The 17,665-nt window shown below is 41.8% G+C and overlaps 4 protein-coding genes across 6 annotated transcripts; 2 read left to right on the top strand and 2 right to left on the bottom strand.

Moving 5' to 3' along the window:
- The first annotated feature begins 24 nt into the window (after positions 1–24).
- LOC131670456 (F-box/LRR-repeat protein 4) lies at positions 25–2,685 on the top strand. Its single transcript, XM_058946063.1, has 7 exons — positions 25–382; positions 514–607; positions 679–1,135; positions 1,208–1,436; positions 1,515–1,875; positions 1,953–2,280; positions 2,353–2,685. The coding sequence occupies exons 1-7, from the start codon at positions 149–151 to the stop codon at positions 2,672–2,674; spliced, it is 2,025 nt and encodes a 674-aa protein (XP_058802046.1). The 5' UTR covers positions 25–148; the 3' UTR covers positions 2,675–2,685.
- A 420-nt stretch (positions 2,686–3,105) lies between these two features.
- On the bottom strand, positions 3,106–5,132 carry LOC131670459 (mitochondrial ribonuclease P protein 1 homolog). The gene is made up of 3 exons (XM_058946065.1): positions 4,310–5,132; positions 3,659–4,229; positions 3,106–3,573 (listed from the first exon to the last, which is right to left on the bottom strand). The coding sequence occupies exons 1-3, from the start codon at positions 4,795–4,797 to the stop codon at positions 3,112–3,114; spliced, it is 1,521 nt and encodes a 506-aa protein (XP_058802048.1). The 5' UTR covers positions 4,798–5,132; the 3' UTR covers positions 3,106–3,111.
- On the top strand, positions 5,127–7,607 carry LOC131670461 (uncharacterized). Of its 2 annotated transcripts, XM_058946071.1 has the most exons (6): positions 5,127–5,602; positions 5,671–5,774; positions 5,864–6,098; positions 6,168–6,250; positions 6,359–6,471; positions 6,669–6,813. In XM_058946071.1, exons 2-6 carry the CDS (start codon positions 5,712–5,714, stop codon positions 6,811–6,813), a joined length of 639 nt encoding a protein of 212 aa, XP_058802054.1. In that variant the 5' UTR covers positions 5,127–5,602; positions 5,671–5,711. The 2 variants fall into 2 exon arrangements, with proteins under 2 accessions (XP_058802054.1, XP_058802055.1); XM_058946072.1 differs by lacking the exon at positions 6,669–6,813 and adding an exon at positions 6,969–7,607 and having other exon boundaries at positions 5,127–5,774.
- On the bottom strand, positions 6,928–17,644 carry LOC131670460 (uncharacterized). 2 transcript variants are annotated; one of them, XM_058946066.1, is made up of 5 exons: positions 17,498–17,644; positions 16,717–17,000; positions 15,610–15,785; positions 7,696–7,777; positions 6,928–7,173 (listed from the first exon to the last, which is right to left on the bottom strand). In XM_058946066.1, the coding sequence occupies exons 2-5, from the start codon at positions 16,968–16,970 to the stop codon at positions 6,942–6,944; spliced, it is 744 nt and encodes a 247-aa protein (XP_058802049.1). In that variant the 5' UTR covers positions 16,971–17,000; positions 17,498–17,644; the 3' UTR covers positions 6,928–6,941. The 2 variants fall into 2 exon arrangements, with proteins under 2 accessions (XP_058802049.1, XP_058802053.1); XM_058946070.1 differs by having other exon boundaries at positions 6,928–7,170.
- Positions 17,645–17,665: the final 21 nt, after the last annotated feature.

Below are 17,665 nucleotides of genomic sequence, written 5' to 3'. Positions count from 1 at the left end.
GAGAAAGAGAGAGAAAGAGCGAGAGAGTGAGCGAGCAGCGACCTGTCAATACTTTGTGTGGCGTCGTCGGGACGAGCACGAGTGAGAAAAACAAAGGGTGTGATGAACAGCAGAGGCAGCCGATGACAAAGACATCATCGCGATAGACATGGTGTCGTCGTGCGCCTCCTCGTGCACAAAGCTCGAGCTGGTGCCATTGAGGAAAGCCAAACTTGGCTGCATAGAAGAGTCCGTCCAGTTTGTCGAGCAATTCGTCAAGGATGTCGTCGACTTTAGTTCACAGTACGGCAGCAATATCAGCATTTCTTATACCGCTTACAATGTTGCAGGCAATCCCAGCAAATTCCCCGATTATGGAGACTTTCCTCAGACCTTTGTCATGGTGATTATTGGTGCTTTTTTTATTTATATTTTATAAATATCGGCTGATTTTTTTTTTCACTATCGGTTTTTGCTTTTGTTGTGCTGTGCATTATAAAAACTACTTTATAACATTGATTATATGTTTTACAGCGAACTTATGGCACCTGGTGGGATAATGCCCCTTCAAGGTCTTTGGATTACATGCCCCAAAACAATGATCCTGTTATTAGTCATGATTATATAGGCAAGTGCTTTATCAATAATTTTAATAGTTGGTTATCTTGATATCATTAACTCATTATTTCTATCCAATAGATTTAGAGTACCACAAAGAAGTTTATCCAGTAAGAATATCTATTTATGAAACTTACAATCCAGGCAGTGTTGTAGCTATCTGGGCAAAAGATGAGACTGGTCAATGGTATCGTCTATGGAATGGTTTTCCACAAATTGTGCCACACAAAGCTCGCATTTTTTCACCACCACTTCAATTATGTAGTTTCAAGACGAAAATGCTAAGACTGGAATTTAATCACAGTTTACTTGATTATTACACACAACTGGATGCTGTGTTACTTATTGGGACTTCAGAACTGATTGTTCCCAATATAGGAAATCAGACTTATAGTTTAAGTAGCTTGTTAAGGGAATTGGGAGGTGTAGGGTATAATAATGAAGACTTTTATAATTTAACTCCTAATTACTTGACTGTAAATCAGGATTTGAAGTTGCTGAAAAGGACTCTGTACAAACATTGTGTTCTTTATAAAAAGTACATAGATTTTACTTTAAATTAAAATAAACAAAACAGAATTTTCATTTCCACAAATACTTCTTGTTTCAGTAAAAATTTAGAAAAAGTTCCTAAAGGAAGATTGGCAGCAAAATTAGGCTTACACATTCCACCAATTGAAGAAGCATTTAATAGTTTACAAAAGTTTCTTCAAGAAGACTTTCCAAAACTCATTAAGGATATTAATATTTCATCTTCAGTAGCTCTAATGGAACCTGAGTCAGAACCCAGTATGAATAATGTGTCAAACAATATATGTGGGAGTTTTTCATCCTTACCTGTAAGTTTTTTAAAAATCTGTTGACATTTTCTAATAATAAATGTAAAGTAAACTTTAACAAAATATTGTATTCCATAGGATGAAACTGTTTTGAAAATTTTAAAAAATTTAGACCTTAAATCTCTGAGTCGATGTAGTCAAGTTAATCGATACTTCAACAACATTGCTCATGATGCTCTTTTATATACAAATCTGAATTTAAAGCCTTATTGGCACTGTATAGATGCAACTGTTTTGAACAGTTTTGTATCTAAATGTCAGTATTTGCAGCAACTGGATCTTTCATGGTGCGGAAACTATGATACAATAAATTCTGAAGACTTTATTGCTTTTTTACAAAGCAGTGGAAGTGCCCTAACACATTTAAGGCTGAATTGCTGTCGCTTTGTAAATAATTCTGTTATACGAGAAATTTCGCAAATTTGTAAAAATTTAAAAGGTATAAACAAATTTTTATATTACAATAATGTAAAATTATAAACGAAAATATATTTCTATGTATTATTTACATTTCAGAATTATGTTTGCGAAACTGCACGACAATAACTGGTAATGGTTTTTCGTCATTAGAAAATTTAGGAACTTTGGAAAGACTGGAACTCTATAGAACGTCGATTGAAACAGACACACTTTGCTCAATTCTGCGGAATAATAATCATATGCGATATTTAAACTTAGCCGGTATGCACGACCGACTCAAAATGGATAATGTAGCAAAGGAATTAAGTATCTCGTGCTTAAAATTGGAAACTATAGATTTTTGGAAAGCTCAAACCCTAACTAGCCATGGCATAAGAGCTCTTGCTCTTTGTACCAGTTTAAGAGAGATCGATTTCGGATGGTGGTAAGTGTAAACAACTGAAAACTCAAAATTTATAAAATAATCAGAATATTATACATGAATAATTCACTGCAGTAGTGGAATAGGAGCACTTGGAGATTCACTGAGAACGTTGTTGAGTTCATGTAAAAGTCTAGAAAAAGTATTCTTGACATCATTCCGAGGATTGACTGACCGCGATTTGGAGCCATTAGTGTCTTGTCACAATTTACAACAATTAGACGTTCTTGGAGCTCAATTTTTAAGTTCAGATATGTGTATAAAATTGCTTTGTTGTTTGCAGTTGCGTATGATTGATTTAAGTTTTTGTGAAGGAATAAGTGACGCAAATATTATTGATTGGAGAAATCGTTATCCTCACATATCGATAAAACGAAGTTCTCAAGAAAGTATGTAAAATGATTGATGTTCGTATTACGTTGTGTTATGTGTCAAATTTAAAAAACAATTCAAGGAAAAACTTAAAATTTGTGATTAAACAGTAAATTACATTTTGATTATTGCTCAGCAAGTATAATTTTGCTGATGCGGACTATTTTATTGCATTTAAAACACTCAATGTATTTTCTAATGACTGCAGTTAGGATTATTTGTATCTATTTTTTATATATTTCATTAAATTAAATATCACTGTCGTGGATAAATTGAAATTCACAAAAATTTATTTATGTACAAATTTGTTTACATTAAGAACATTTTCTTAATGAGCTTTTTCAAAAATATGTGAAATTAAAGTAACTCAACTTTTACATCAGAAATGTAGTTTCTAAAACTATACAGCCATCTTTAACAAAAATTAAACAGTTTCAATTTTTTGTATACAATTTAGTAACTTTATTTATTCCATCTTTCTCTAAGCTTAGTACGAGCTGAATGGCTAAAGTCCTGCACTCCAGCTGAAGAAATATTCTGGCTGGATGATACGGAACTTTCATTTAATGATCTAAAAATTTCATTTGATCCAAATCTTGCATGTGATGATTTGAAACTTTCATTTGATGATTTCTTAATAGAATCATATGAATGGGGCTCATCATCTGTGAACATTCTCTTAGCTCTATTTATTTTGTTTTCTAGAGTTCTGATCATTGAATCATGTAGTTTGCGCGTTGGCACATGCTTCAAAGCTTCCTGCCAACTTTTATATTGTGAGTCCAACATTATACTACACATCTGATTTAGAGTCAAATCTCTGCCACCGCTAGTGCCGAAATGAAGATACTTATCCAATGGTAATTTTGCCATTCTTATACCTTCTCGTTTAGCTTTGCTGAATGAAACTGGTTGTTTGGAACCCTGTTTATAATAAACAATATTTAAATTACAAAAATGTTTTTGTCATATATCAACATTAAAATACTTCAATAAATGAAAGTTATACCTTGTCAACAAAAGCTCCTATTATGTAAATTGTTTCAGGATCATACTCTTCCAACACAGATGGAGCATTAGATGATAAGTAACATAACTTTGATCGATCAAATAATTCCAAATATGATTTTTCTGTGATTGTAAATGGGAAGTCTGGCTCATACAAAATTGGAATATATCTATGAAGAGTATCTATTGTCTTACTGTTACGATTTACATTAGTCAAAAAAATTTCAAAAGGATAATGATGTATGCGGTTTGCCGCATATGATTCATTCAATTGTTTAGCACAACTTTTTGCTTCTAGAATTGACATGTAATTATCATAACTACAATCGAAAACTAACTTGTTGCCAAACATTAATGCTCTTAGCAAATTCCACTGTAGATGTTGATTTATATACGTATTACTTATACGCCGCAGCATGAAATTATCAGCAAAGCCATATTGAATCCCCTCAGATGGAGTAGCGTATTTTCTTTCTTCTCTAATTTGTTGCAACTCCAAACGTCTTTCTTCTTTATATTTCTTATCTCTTTCTTCTAATTTTTCATTTATAAAACAATATTTGTAGAATTTTCTAAAATTCAAAAACATTTAGATAGATAATTATCGATATTAATAATTTAAATGATCCTGAAACAAAAACTGAATTGCTACCTTCTTTGAGAGTTACTTCTTAATCCTAGTACTTCACACCATTGTTGAGGATCTAATTTAGTTGGTACTCGTTCACCATCCTGCTGCAAGACAATAAGTTCCAATTCTATGATTTTTTTCAATTTTTGCATCTCTGGATTATCTTTCAATATTGCATCTAGTTGTTCTTGATCTTTTTCATTAAAATAATTTTTACGTTTTTGCATATTCCATTGATAGTTAATCTCATCTTGTTTGCCATGTTGTTCGTCCAAGTCACACTCATTATCATTTACAGATTTCTCATTTAATAAGTCTTCTTCAGAAATACATTTATCAAGATGTTCACTATTAGTTGAATAATTTTGTATGAAATATTGATCAGTACATACTGACAATTTAGGTACTGTCAAGTGCATGGAAAAAATAAATTTGGCATTGTCATAAATGTTTTGTTTGGAGATTTTTGTTGAAGCATTAAAAATATTCCTTATTATTCGAAAATACATTTTAAAATGTTTGAAACATATAATACAAGCAAGACTAAATTAATTAAAAAAATGTCACTATACTAATAGGTTATCTTTTGTGGATGAAATTTTAGGATAAAGTTCTACGTGTTTTTTTTACCCTGATGATTTTCATAATTTGTGATTTACCAAATTTTTACTTTTTCTAATATGTTTATAAAATCAATAAGGTTTTCGTATTATTATTTGTACACATTTATCAATGAACTAAAGATACCCTAATAACATGCATGCGAGCATGCCGATATAATACAATGATTATCCTATATACTATATTGCAGGAGTTACTGACAATGTAGAACTCTACTGATCGACTGTTGTGACTTATATTGTATATAAGCCGAGAAATAGTTTCGTATTCATATATATTATTACGTATAATAAAAAGCTGTGAATATAATTAGGATCATTGATAACAAATGTTTCCACATCAATCATAAACTTAATACGCTAATAAATATATCAGCCAAATTATATTATATAAAATATAAAAGGAATATTTTATTTCACTTAATGTTGAAATTTTTTTTTGATCAATGTAAATAAAAAATTAATAAAATTATATTGCTGTGCATCATATTCTTATAACAATCAAGTGCCATGTTCGAAATTAGAAAATACGCGTTCACTGACTAAACTGACTGTTTCATTCTCAAGTCGTAACTTGCATCAAACAAGATCTATACCTATATAGGTTGTAGATTGGTACAGCTCGGTATTCGGCGATCGGTATTTTATTTGGAAGTAGTGCATGAATGACAGATGAGCAAAATAATTAGAAAATGTAAATAACTGTTATTTTGCATAGTTTTTAGCGAAATTTCTTATAAAAATCTTTAAAACTACTCACAGTTATTTGTTTTACAAACAATGCTATATGTTTGTAAGAAATCATGGATGCAACTATAAGATGTCAATTTGATGTTATTATGGATAATTTCAAGGAAATAAAATATGTAAGTACTTGAATTTTGTTTTTCTATTCCAATAATAGCAGAAGTCAGTCTACATAAGGTAGCATTACACGAAAAATTGTATATTTTAGAAACATACCTGCCTAGAAGAAGAATACAAAACTATGGAGCTACTGTATATAAAACAAAAAGAAAGGATAGGAGAATTAGAATCCTATCGGAACCAATTAATCAAACTTCTTAGAAAACAAATGGACAAAGCAAACACTTTCAAAACTACGGTGGAGTCTCTACAAAAGGAAAATAACAATTTAAATGCTACGATCCAAGATCAAAATTTATTGCTTAATGAATACTCTACAACAAGTAAGTCATGAATATTAATTCAGTTATTTTTTGTTACATTTATAAACTTTAATATATACTTTTTTGTAGTTGATCAATTGAAAAAGGAGAACACATTGTGGAAAAACAAATGTAACAAACCTAAAAATGTCAGTGACAAAAGAATACAGAAGGTTTGTACCTTAAATGCTTCAATTGTTGCAAACAATTACAAAAGTATATATTTCATGCATGAATTTAGTATCATAATTTAAATCATTTATAACATTTGCTTTAATTAGCCAAATAAAAACAGTGTTAACAGCAATTTTTCACACCCATCATTTATCAATAATTCTTCACCAACTTCAGTTACAAAACTAAAAAAGAAATCTCCATTGGTTTTGCCAAATAGGTATGTGACTTCATTCTTTTATTTAAATTTTATTCTTATTTAAATCTATTCACTTTTTATCATATCATAATCATGGTATCGGGGGGTAAAATTCAGAACCTAGTTTGACATCAGATATATTTAATTATAATTAAAAAAAGATATATTTTTGCTGTATCAATTTTCTGCTTAATATTTTAATTTTTTAATTTTTTTAGATACACAAATTTAGACATTTCAGTTGATGGAATACAAAAAAAAGAAGCATTAATAAAAGAAACCAAGTCTACTAGTGCAAAAAAAAGAAAACTATTTTTTTTAAAAGATGATACGACAGATCTTACAATAGAACATCATGAATAAAGAATTTTATTTTATTTTGAAAAATGTACAGAACCAAAGATCATAATATAAGATAGATACACATAGATTAATAGTAGTCTTACAACGATATAAAAAAACGTAAATCAGCAATCGTGGGTTCTCAATTCTCATTTACTAATGATCTTTCTGTGTAGTGAGTTCCAGCTGTTGGTGTAGTCGATCTTCAGATGACCATACGCGTTGAGTGTGATGTGGGAGGTTTTATTGCTGTAATGGCTTGGTTCCCTATATCCTACGGCCTCGACCTCATCCAATAGCAACTCATCCTCTTCCATCATAAGCGATGGTGCTTCCATTAACATCTCATTCGGCTTTCGGTGATAGTAGCACTCTTCTCTGCTACAGGAAAGTTTTAGTTACTTTTGTTTTACAACATGTAATTTTCGGTTATTTATATTTGCAAATATAAGATATTATATATATAACAATAAGTGACTGCAGATGACGCGGTTTACACGTATATATAGAGGGAAAAATGCTACTTCAAATTATTTTGACTTGAGATATTTATTTCACTAAATCCATCTCTGATGGGTTCATGATCTTACGACTATACGTTTGTTATTCTTATTATTATTACTATTATTACTTATTATTCAAGTTTAATCATATTGATTTAATGTGATAAAAATATTTGTTTTTCGTTTTAATTAAATTGATAGAGTATCCAAAGTATTTTTTTAATTCACCAAAAAATGTAATTAATAGGAAAATTAATCATGAACTTGATGCTTCAAATATTTATTATTCATAATATAAATTTTAACGTAAGAAGTTTTGAGAAATTGTTGTTTTATGAAAGATTAGAAAAATACAGCCTAATTATATCAAGAACAACTAATAAACGATATTCTTTTATACCTGAGGTAATTTCTTGACCTTGAAGTAGCTTGGCTACGCCGCCTGATCATTTCCCTCGTCCTGAGCTCCTCGTGCTCGAGCTCTAAAAAGCAAAAGCGTATAGCACAATCTATATAACATGTTGCGCATCTACTTGCGAAATCGCGGTGGCAACGGCGATCGATATTCCAAAGACGACGAGTACTTGCGAAAAAGCATTTGCGAAATGCGTTTGTACAGGCTAAAGGGATTCACACAGTAAAAAAATAAAGAAAACGATTTTGTATGCAAATAGAATTAAAGAAATATTCGAGGCTCACTAGATTAATCTATTTGAGCTAGAATCCATATCTAAATGATTTTTTGATTGATGTTTGTTTATGAATTAACGACTATATCTACTAAAGTGATAATATACTTGAAGTATAAGTTTTGGACTTATGTAATTCTTTTGCCGACTGTAGTTGCTAATAACGAGATCATTAAACAGATTCGAATAGCATAAACCTTCGCGCAATAACGATCAAATCAAATAACAAGAAATTTTCGAAGGCAAACATTAAGCAAAATACAACGCAGCCGTTCCGTTCTGCCAATAAGCGCTATTTCAGCTGATTATATTTATCCGAGGCAGTTTACTCGGAAATAATTCAACGAAGAAAAGTACCTTTTTACAAAATAACCAAACGCTAATCATCGTACTAATTGAACCAGACTCAAGAGAATTTAGTTATAGAGCTTCGATAGCAATCAAACGGCTTCCATACATCCGCTAAAAAAAAGGGGATAGAGAAAAGTAAGAACCCGCGGGACAATTAGGCTCATTACTCGGCAATCAATGCGGTCGATCAAATCAATCCTCAGCCTTTCACTGCAATCCGGAAAAAAAGCGTTCGCAGTTGCGACCGCGAAGGAAAGTGAAGTATATGGCGTCTGCATCAAGTGAAAACTCTGCTCGCGCGCTAATTATCTCGCTTGTGTTGCGCGTCCATCCGTGCGGCACGCTGCTCATTGTTATTCGCTGAGCGATGGCCTCGTTGCGTATGGCCAGCGCCCGGGTAGCGCGCGCATTGTTACGGGATGCTCGTCCAATATAGCGCCTGATGAGAAATTTTCGCTCGCGTTCGCGTTGCGTCAGCCTCGAGCTTTTTCAGCGCCGCCCGAACAGTCCCGGTCGTCTCGCGTTTTCGTCGTCGTCGGGACCTATTATGGTTACAATGCGCTGCGAGAGGTAATGGCATTTGCATGATCGCGCGCGAAGGTGTGTAATTCAAATCGCGGGTTACGACAGCGTCCTCGGGGCAAAGACGCACGCTGCTCGTGCGAGCGCTCTCGTCGCATCCGCTGGCGCGCGCCGTCGCGAGCTCTCGCGTTTGATCGTCGATCGGCGCTAAGGAGAACGTTGTCGTCGATGGAGACCGAAAAGATGACCGGCGCGAGTCAATAATAGCCGGAGGCAGCTCGTAAACTCCGATGATCCGAGCAAACCGCAGCTAGATACGTCGTGGGCGGTCACGCGGCGCAACAAGGGACATCGGACAACGATTTTCCTCGCTTGCCTCAACTTTTCAACGCTCATCTCGGACGACGACGCTCGTATTTTCTCACGCGCGCGATCGCGACGCTCCTCATTGGGAGCTCATCGAATCGCTTTGCTTTATCAAGCGCTTTGCTTTAACAATTCACGCTATTACACGGGCCGTTACCATGCGGCATGCATGCGCGTGCCTCCCAGTATAATTCGCAAATGAATACACTCGACTTTACGTAATGCCCTTAGGAGTTTGCAGAGTCGACCGATAATTCGCGAGGACGAGCAGACCCACGTACTGAATAACCATTTGGAAGCAGAGTAGCAGTAGCCCTGACGAGTGACGTATATCGCCGCGCCAAACCAAACGAGTGTCCACTTCCCGCGCGCGGGGACAGCGATAGTGGATGCAATCGCGAACAATTTCACGGGCCTCGTGGGGATCACGATCGCGCCAAATACTTTTCGCAATCGAGTCGTCTTTTTTGATCGCGCAGCGTCGACGGGCATCGACGCGCTTGTCGTCAATTACGCGAGCGAAATTCTCCCACGAGACTCGCGTCTCCGAGCGGCTGCGCGCAGAACGCACGCCGGCGTAACGGGAAAACTCGCCACGTAAAAGTTGACGCGGACGGCCGGGGACCGGAGAGGTCCAATTAATGCGCCAGCAACGGACCGACTGCGCGGCCACAGGAGCGCGCGACTTCGCCTCGAGCGGGCCGAGGAAAGCGCATTTTTCGGGCACGCGCGGCGGGCGAAGGTCGCACACGGAGAAAGGCGCCGAGCAGGTGCAGCCGCGAGACGCGCTGATCTTTGCGCAACCGGCGATTTAGCGCGCCGAGGACGCTCGCCTCGGCGCGACGATTCGCGCGCCCACGCGGCTCGATTGATATTGAAGGGAGAGGCGCCGTCGGCCGATTGATCGGCGTCGTGGCGAAATGCACGCGACGATCCACGGTTATCGCGCGTCTGTCTCCCCTTGCGCGTTGCTTCTGCGCGCGCCTATTTGCGCGCGCGAACGAGAGCCGCGCGACGACCGGGTTGAGCTGACGAGACGGGTGGGCACAATGGAATCGTTAATGGTGATTATCGAGAAAGCGATGATTGCACGGCCGAACAACATATCGATCGGGACGGCTTCTCCTACGCTACTTGACGCCGAAAGTGCAACGCGCCGAGGAGAAAAAGTCTCGTTCTCTCGACCTCGAGCTCTTGCGCGCTCGTGCCTATCTCTACGAATTAGAAAAGCCTTTCGCAATCACGACGCAGTCTGATCAGTCATTTCCTTATTTTCTCTCTCTCTCTCTCTCTCTCTCTCTCTCTCTCTCTCTCTCTCGTCTTCTCGGTCTACTCTCGGGGAATCGTGCGTGCGCGTACGTCTCGCGATCGGCAGTGTCGCAAGGGGATTCGCGAGCGCTCAACTAGTTACTGAAAAATTTCGCCGTTGCTTCACCTTTTGATGCGTATACGCGCTTGCACGTTCGCGCGGGCCATTACGCAATCTCGCCGTAGAAAAATGCACTTTAATTTTTGGTCGCCGTCGTAGCCGCTTCGATGTCGACAAGTTTTTCCACCTTTTCGAAAGCAAAACGTATGAGCTAACGAGAGGCTTGGATTTACGGCTAGATTAATTCTTGCCAGTCGACGGGAAATGGGGGTCTTTAAGTTTTTTGCGCGATAATAGATTCGCTTTTTTTCCCCTCTAAAGCAGCATTTTTAAATCATCATCGCTGAGACTCGTTTCACAATTGGTAACCGGAAAATGCAAGTAGTAAAACGAAACGGGCTTTATCTGCAGGGAACGGAATCAACCCATTTAATGCCATTTAATTAAGAAGCTGGATCTATCTTATAAGTATTTAATAAGTAAATTTTACAGCAGCAATAAACTAATCTAATCTAAACCATTGAACGTCCACGGAGAGAAAGTAAACGGTCAACTGTCATATATTTATTATGCAAATGGGGTATGCTCCGTGACGCAACTACAGCACAACCCCGCGGATAGACAATGATGAGAACACGTCGAAGCAGAGCGCGCCTCTGCCTCGCAAGTCCTCCCGTGTACGCGCGCGCCTCGCTAACGGCCGGGGCCGTAAAGCAAACCGCATCCACCGCTCAAGTTCGTCAGCACATACACGCGGAAAAGCCGTATACGCGACAATGTAACGGCGCGAGGGATATTTACACGTTTTTTCTTGGCATTTTGCGCGTCGGTGAAATTCAATGCCGGAAAAATTGTATATGGTCACAGGTGAAAACCGCGGCTGCTTTGCTCGCACGAGCGATTCCCTTTCTAACTCTCGAGCGCGAAAGCTTCGCGTATACACGCGCAGATACACAACATCGGTGACACGCGTACGCGCATCGCGATTATGTAAAATAATGAAGCGATTACGAGCGAGAGCGCGAGGTGTCTCGCATGCCGCGGGTGCGATTTTTGTTTTGTTTCAATATCCAAGAGCCACCTGCATTATTGGCCGAGTGATTTGCAACGTGTAATTTATATAAGAAAGCTGCCTGTCAAGTTAGCGTATTAATCAGATGTGCGAAAGTAGGCAACGTTTGGAAGTGGGAGAGAGAGAGAGAGAGAAAAAAATCAATCCCTACGCGATAATTTATGATTCGTTTTTTCTTCGTCCCGGCATCCGCTTTTGCCATAACTCCAGTTAATGCGAGCTGGTAAATGCATAATGTGTGTACGTTTTTTTTGTCGTTACAGCTGTATTATAAGGCATATAATCTATGCGCTACACACGAAACGCGCGTTTGCAAACAGTGTTTCTAGAGCTACTTATTTATGATGTGTGCACATTGGAAATCGGGAAGTGTTCGTAACGGGGACAAAGCGAGTATTTAAATTTTTCACGGAAGAAATACTGTCGAACGATTGCAATGACCGTGCTCTCAGGTACGCTGAGTTGAAACTCTATATTTGATGACAGTCGAGCTTGTATCTTAAGCAGATACACTGATCACCGGTCAGAACGATAATGAAACCAAATCGGCATCGTGCGCGGACGATTCTACAGTTGAACGATCGTTCCGCTCAATTTCTTTTGCGCGCGTGTGAGTTCGCTTGATGAATAAAAAAAAAGGCCGCCTTAACAAGCAAACGAGCAGTCATGACCAACGTCCGCTGTGCAATGTCAACGACACGGTCGAATCGTGGCGCGGCGCGACGCGCACCGTCTGAAAATTAAATCAATCGTCGCCGGTGCGGGCATCCACTGCCGCCGCGATTACCGGTATAATTGTCGAGCCGTTCCGTTAGGCCGAGCCCGTGAATTTCGCTGCGGAAGCGGAGTGCCAAAAGAACGCGAGAGGATGCGAAACGAGACGCGAGAGAGCCGTAACCGCGTCGCCGCGGAAGAGAGCGCCGTTTCGCCGATTTTCTCGCTGTTTGTCGCGCGACGCGGCGTCGCTAGCACCAGCCGGCTCGCGCATTCAAATCTGATCCGATTTAACTTGAATGGCCGCTTCGCTCGAGGTCGACCGCCGCATTAATTCGCTGTCGATCGGAGCGAGATCCTAACTCCGAGGAATCGTCGAGATGCGAGTATTCCGAGGAACGAGAATGACAACTAAACGTATGGCGACTATGTTTATTTGGCCTTCCGTAAAAGTAAAAGCACGCCTCGCGTTTCTCGTTTCTAAAACGTCGATTTTTACAAAGAAGCTCATTAGTCGAGTCTCTTTCGATTTTGTTCTTCTTTCGTTTTCGTTCGAAGAGATAGAGAAAACTCGTACGAGCGCTCTACTTCCCCTGATTAGTTGAATGCTCCAAGGCGCGCGCGCGATTCGGATAACGATCATGTGCTCCCGAAGATTGCATAGTTTCTTTTATCCGCTGCAGATCATGTTTTCGTTTTTATTCAAGCTTTCTTCGGTTACAATTGAGATTTTGCCGAATGACCGTGACGCGAAAAAGCGGAGCTGAATATTACGCTGTGAAAGCGACGCTGGCCGAGGAGGGCGATGAGACGACCAGGTGGGAAAGAAAGACGATTATATGGACACTAAGTTGAAACACTGAAGTCACGTTTTTCATAACAAGCTTGACAACATTCAATCGGCCGTCGAGCTTCGCGAATCTGATTATAACGGCGACGGTTCGCGTTGAGAATCGCGAGTCGAAACACAGTCTTTCCACGCGTCCACTTGAAATTCGCGATGTATCGCAGGACGAGCACGTGACTTATTAATTAATACGCGAGTAGCTTATTATTATTTTTTTTTTCTTTTCACCGAGCCGCCCGCGAGCGGACGGCCGTAGCGCAGCGCAAAGAGAAACTGAGCGTGACCTAGACACTTGCAGCCGTGCGCGTCCGCGTAAACACATGACGGTGCAATCCCTTCGACCGTGTAATTTCACGTTGATATATGAACGCCGCCGCGAGGCGGACGAAGGGCGCGACTGCGAAAAGACGAATTCCAGAGATAACGTGGTCGCGAATGGGTCGCACGACTCGGTTAGCATCGTCGCCGAATCGGTTTAATTGCGCGCGCGCGGCGAGGAACATTCGCGAACACGAGCGCCGCGAGTAACGCGATGACGCGTCCCCGTTGACCGTCGTATAATTCCACGACGAGATCCGGGCTTCTGGCGCGGGATTGGCACAGGAACGACGCGACCAACGCGTATCGGCGATTTTCCGGTATCTGCGCAAAAATGCACGAGCTGCAGCCACGAGGTGCACTGCCGAGGGGAAAAAAAACAAGAGGAGACTGTCCCGTGAAAGTGACGCGATGTGGATATATTAAAGACATCGATCGCTTTCGTCTGCGTACGCGTGGGCTTTCACTCTCCTCGCTGGCGCCTCGTCGAACGAGGACGTAAAACAAAGTTTAACAGGTGAAAATGCGATTGATATTTCGAAATGTATCCGATGTTATGGCGGCGTTGACCGAAATACGAACTGAACAAACGCGACCCAATGCCCCGCGAAAAGAAAATACACGTAATCGCGAGGTGATGCACAGGCACCAAGATAATCGCGAGCGCATTTGCATCAACAGTGGCTAATTGAGTAAGGCATAGTTTGGAGATGACGCTTGGAACATTTTGCACCGTTTGCTTCTCCCATGCGACTATGAGCGTCACAGTAATGCGCGGATCACACTGTGTTTTTCAATTTCCCACGCGTTCGGTTCAGCCCCACAGCCATACGCGCGATCAACGGTGTACTCGTGTCTCGTGAGAGACGAAGGGTCGTCTGAAAAGTTTCAGATAAGATTGATTCGAACTCGTTAACTTTTATTGAAAATTACGCACTTTTCATGGCTAATTCGTTCTTACGTTCACTGCAAATAGTCCAAAATATACATTCAAATGTATATTGCATTAAAGACAAAGATGGTTACATTCGCGAACGACCGATAAATCAAATAACCAGCAAATTAAACGAATCAGCGAGCCAAGCGTTAAATTCTCGTTACACGCTGCTGCATAAATCCGTCAAATCACAAAAGCACGATCAGCCGTGCATCATTGCTCAACGTCGCAACGTATGCATTGCCGTTGCGCGCAAACGCCTCCCGTGGAAAAAGAGAAGAAAAAAAGAAGGATATTCTCCGGCAGTGCGTGCGCGGCACAATGGTCGAGCGATCGTATCTCGCGACGCGAGCTGCCGCCCAACGAAAAGCTCGCGATCGTCGCTAATTGCCGCGCCATTTTCCGCGGTCTACTTGGCACCGCGGTCGCGCGAAATCGCCATCGCGGTGCCGCGAGATCGTCGCGTCACGCTCGCGCGCGCGCCTTCTTTCGGACGCAGGCAAACCTGGCACCCGCGAGCCTCTGCTCCACTCGTTTCTCTCGTGCGCTTCCTCTAATTGCCGGCCACCGCACGCGCGTTCACGTAGCTTTGCGGGCCGCGCACGTCATGCGCTAAGCAACGTCCGACGCGAGCGTCGTTAAGGGTTTCGTCCGCGGACACCCCACTTAGCGGCGTTCCACGAGATGCACTTTATCCCCGCGAATCGTCGAGCCGTTCCGAGCTGCGACAGAAATTTCTGCCCCGCGCCACTTGATTGGACGTTCGAGAGCTGCAACTCAACTGCTTAATGCTCTCGCGCAAATTACTTCGTGTCCGCCCATTCTTTCAAATTGCGCTCCAACCAAGAGGGAAAAGAAAAAAAAAAGAAAACAAGAACGTCGCTCGTAATCAGCTGGGCGAAGTGATCAAGACGGAAAAAAAAAATGAAATTGAATCGCCGAGCACGTTGATTGTCAAGAGGCAGATTTTCGTTCCGCGAGCGGTCGGTGTCGTCCTTATAATAATGTACCAGGCATGCGGAACGAGCGCACAATACAAGCCGAGCGGCTAATGATCGCGATAAAGTGTCTCGCGTATCTAGGATTGTTAGCATAAAAGAAAGCTAGGAAAGCAAGTGGTTATATTTACCGGAGAGGCGTGTGTAGAGCGGAATCGGAGCGGCGTAGTGCGACATCTCGTCCTCGTAGATCGGCTGCCGATGATAGCAGCAGCTGGGAGTCCGTGGGGCCGGCTGCGGCCGGAAGTAGATCTCCTCGACCGAGGCCGGCGCGTCGTAGCCCGGCTCCCTTATTGCCGGCGCGTACCTGCGCACATCGTAACCGTTCTGTCGTCACGCTGTCGCGCGCCTTCCCATCGATTTCCGCGCCTTTATCCGCGGCGCCCGTGTGATCATAGCCACCCCCGGCGACCGGCGGCGACAAATCAACGCGGACACGCCGCGGAATTTCTCGTCTTTCTAACTTTCGTTAACGAAACGACCGAGCATTTCCGGAATTGGTCTGGGAGCATGATTTTTTAACGTCTCTGTCGTGAAAACGACTTATCGAGCTTTCGCTGCTTTCAATTTCAAGGCTCTCGGTTCTTGCAGTTCCCGCGCCTTTGCCAAAACAAAACTCCATTCGACGAAAACACCGTTCCCGATGCTAATTACCAAGTCATTTTTTTCTAATTGTACCCGTTTCACATTTTGAAGTGCAGTCGGTTCTGGCGTCACGATGAAAAGCATAATGCACCCTTGATATGAAAACTCAAACAGGCCGAATACTTGACGGCTTTTTAATCACTGTTACGCGAGACTTCGTTGTAAATTCCATGAATCGCGTTGTAGCATTTCTTACGAAGTAGTCATGGAACGGAACTTTTGTCTCTAATCCTTTTCTCATCACAGTATTCAGTAATTAGTTAAGGAACGCGGAGCGAGGCAAAGCCAAGCGACCAAGGATTTTGCGACGCCTTTGTCCCTTTTGCGAGCCAAGTAGTCGAGCGCGACTGCAATTTGCGAACTTTCCATGGGTAACCTCGGCCGAGCGCGCGGATTATTCTACGCGCAAGAGCACGCGTGTATATAATCGAGGTATCGGCTCGCCAGTAGTGCGATTCGAAGGCGCGCGCTTCGATCTGAAACGAAAGTGAAGTTTCGCCCGAAATGCTCAGTGGGTGCCGCGGTCGGGTATGACGATTGCGAGCCGCGACGTTGCGGTCCGTCCGTCGTCGCGCCCAGCAAGGAGTACCAACCAGTAGTCGGACTCGACGGGCGAGTGGTACGACGATCGGCTGCCGTAGTCGTCGCCCGCGCGGATCGTCGGCTGGCTGAGCGGCCGAGGGCTGGTCCCGGCCGCCGAGGCGGCGACGCTGTGACGCCGAAGGTAGGCGTAGTTCTCCAGGTCCCACGGGTCCACGTAGTTGCGGCTGGCTGCACTACCCGAGCTGCCGCTGCCCGACTCGTACGAGTCCCAGTAGATCGACGAGGCGCTCGGCTTCGAGCGCATGTCCTCGCTGCGGCTCCGCGCTTTGGCCGGCTGTAAATCGGATTTCGTGGCGAGATTTGCGGGTGCGCGTTGCTTTTCGACCGTTTGTCGCGCGCGGCGATCGGAAAGCAAGCACTTTTCTTTGGGTTCGAAAGCTCGGCTTTCAGTTGGCTCTGTCCACGACACGGGAATCGATCGCGACCGATTAGATTCTCTGCTTACATCGGGGACCATCGATGAAATCCTTGTTGTCGGTGCTCCTATTATCAAGCTCATATCGTCCACGTGTCATTGACGAAAGTGCGATTGAAAAGCATTGTCAAATCTCACGCAAATCGCATAGACTGATTTGTCAAACATCATCGCAATTTTTATAGCGCATCCAAATTGCAATTTAATTCGATTTTTTTACGCGTTCGATTTCGATATTTTTCTCAAAAAATTTATGGCCCATTGTCTCAATAACGCGTAAAATTTGAATATTTAAAAAGGCTACACAAAAGAGCTTGAATATTAAACATCTGAGCCATCTTATTGCTAAAACTCACATGAATTTCGAGCGTGAATCTGGTCTCGGGGCCGCAAACAACAATTGAAATGAAACGTCAGCACTGACGGATCCAGTGAATCTTGCGCACAATAGCAGGCGGGAGGCAAGGCACAATAGCCGTGAAAATTACTCAATGGACGTCGTGGGTTTCTCAAGGTGCCCAGGC

This window comes from Phymastichus coffea, unplaced genomic scaffold (assembly GCF_024137745.1).
Source record: "Phymastichus coffea isolate CEN01 unplaced genomic scaffold, Cenicafe_Pcof_1.1 PCOF00110, whole genome shotgun sequence".
Classification (NCBI taxonomy): domain Eukaryota; kingdom Metazoa; phylum Arthropoda; class Insecta; order Hymenoptera; family Eulophidae; genus Phymastichus; species Phymastichus coffea.
This window is presented reverse-complemented; position numbering and strand designations above follow the sequence as displayed.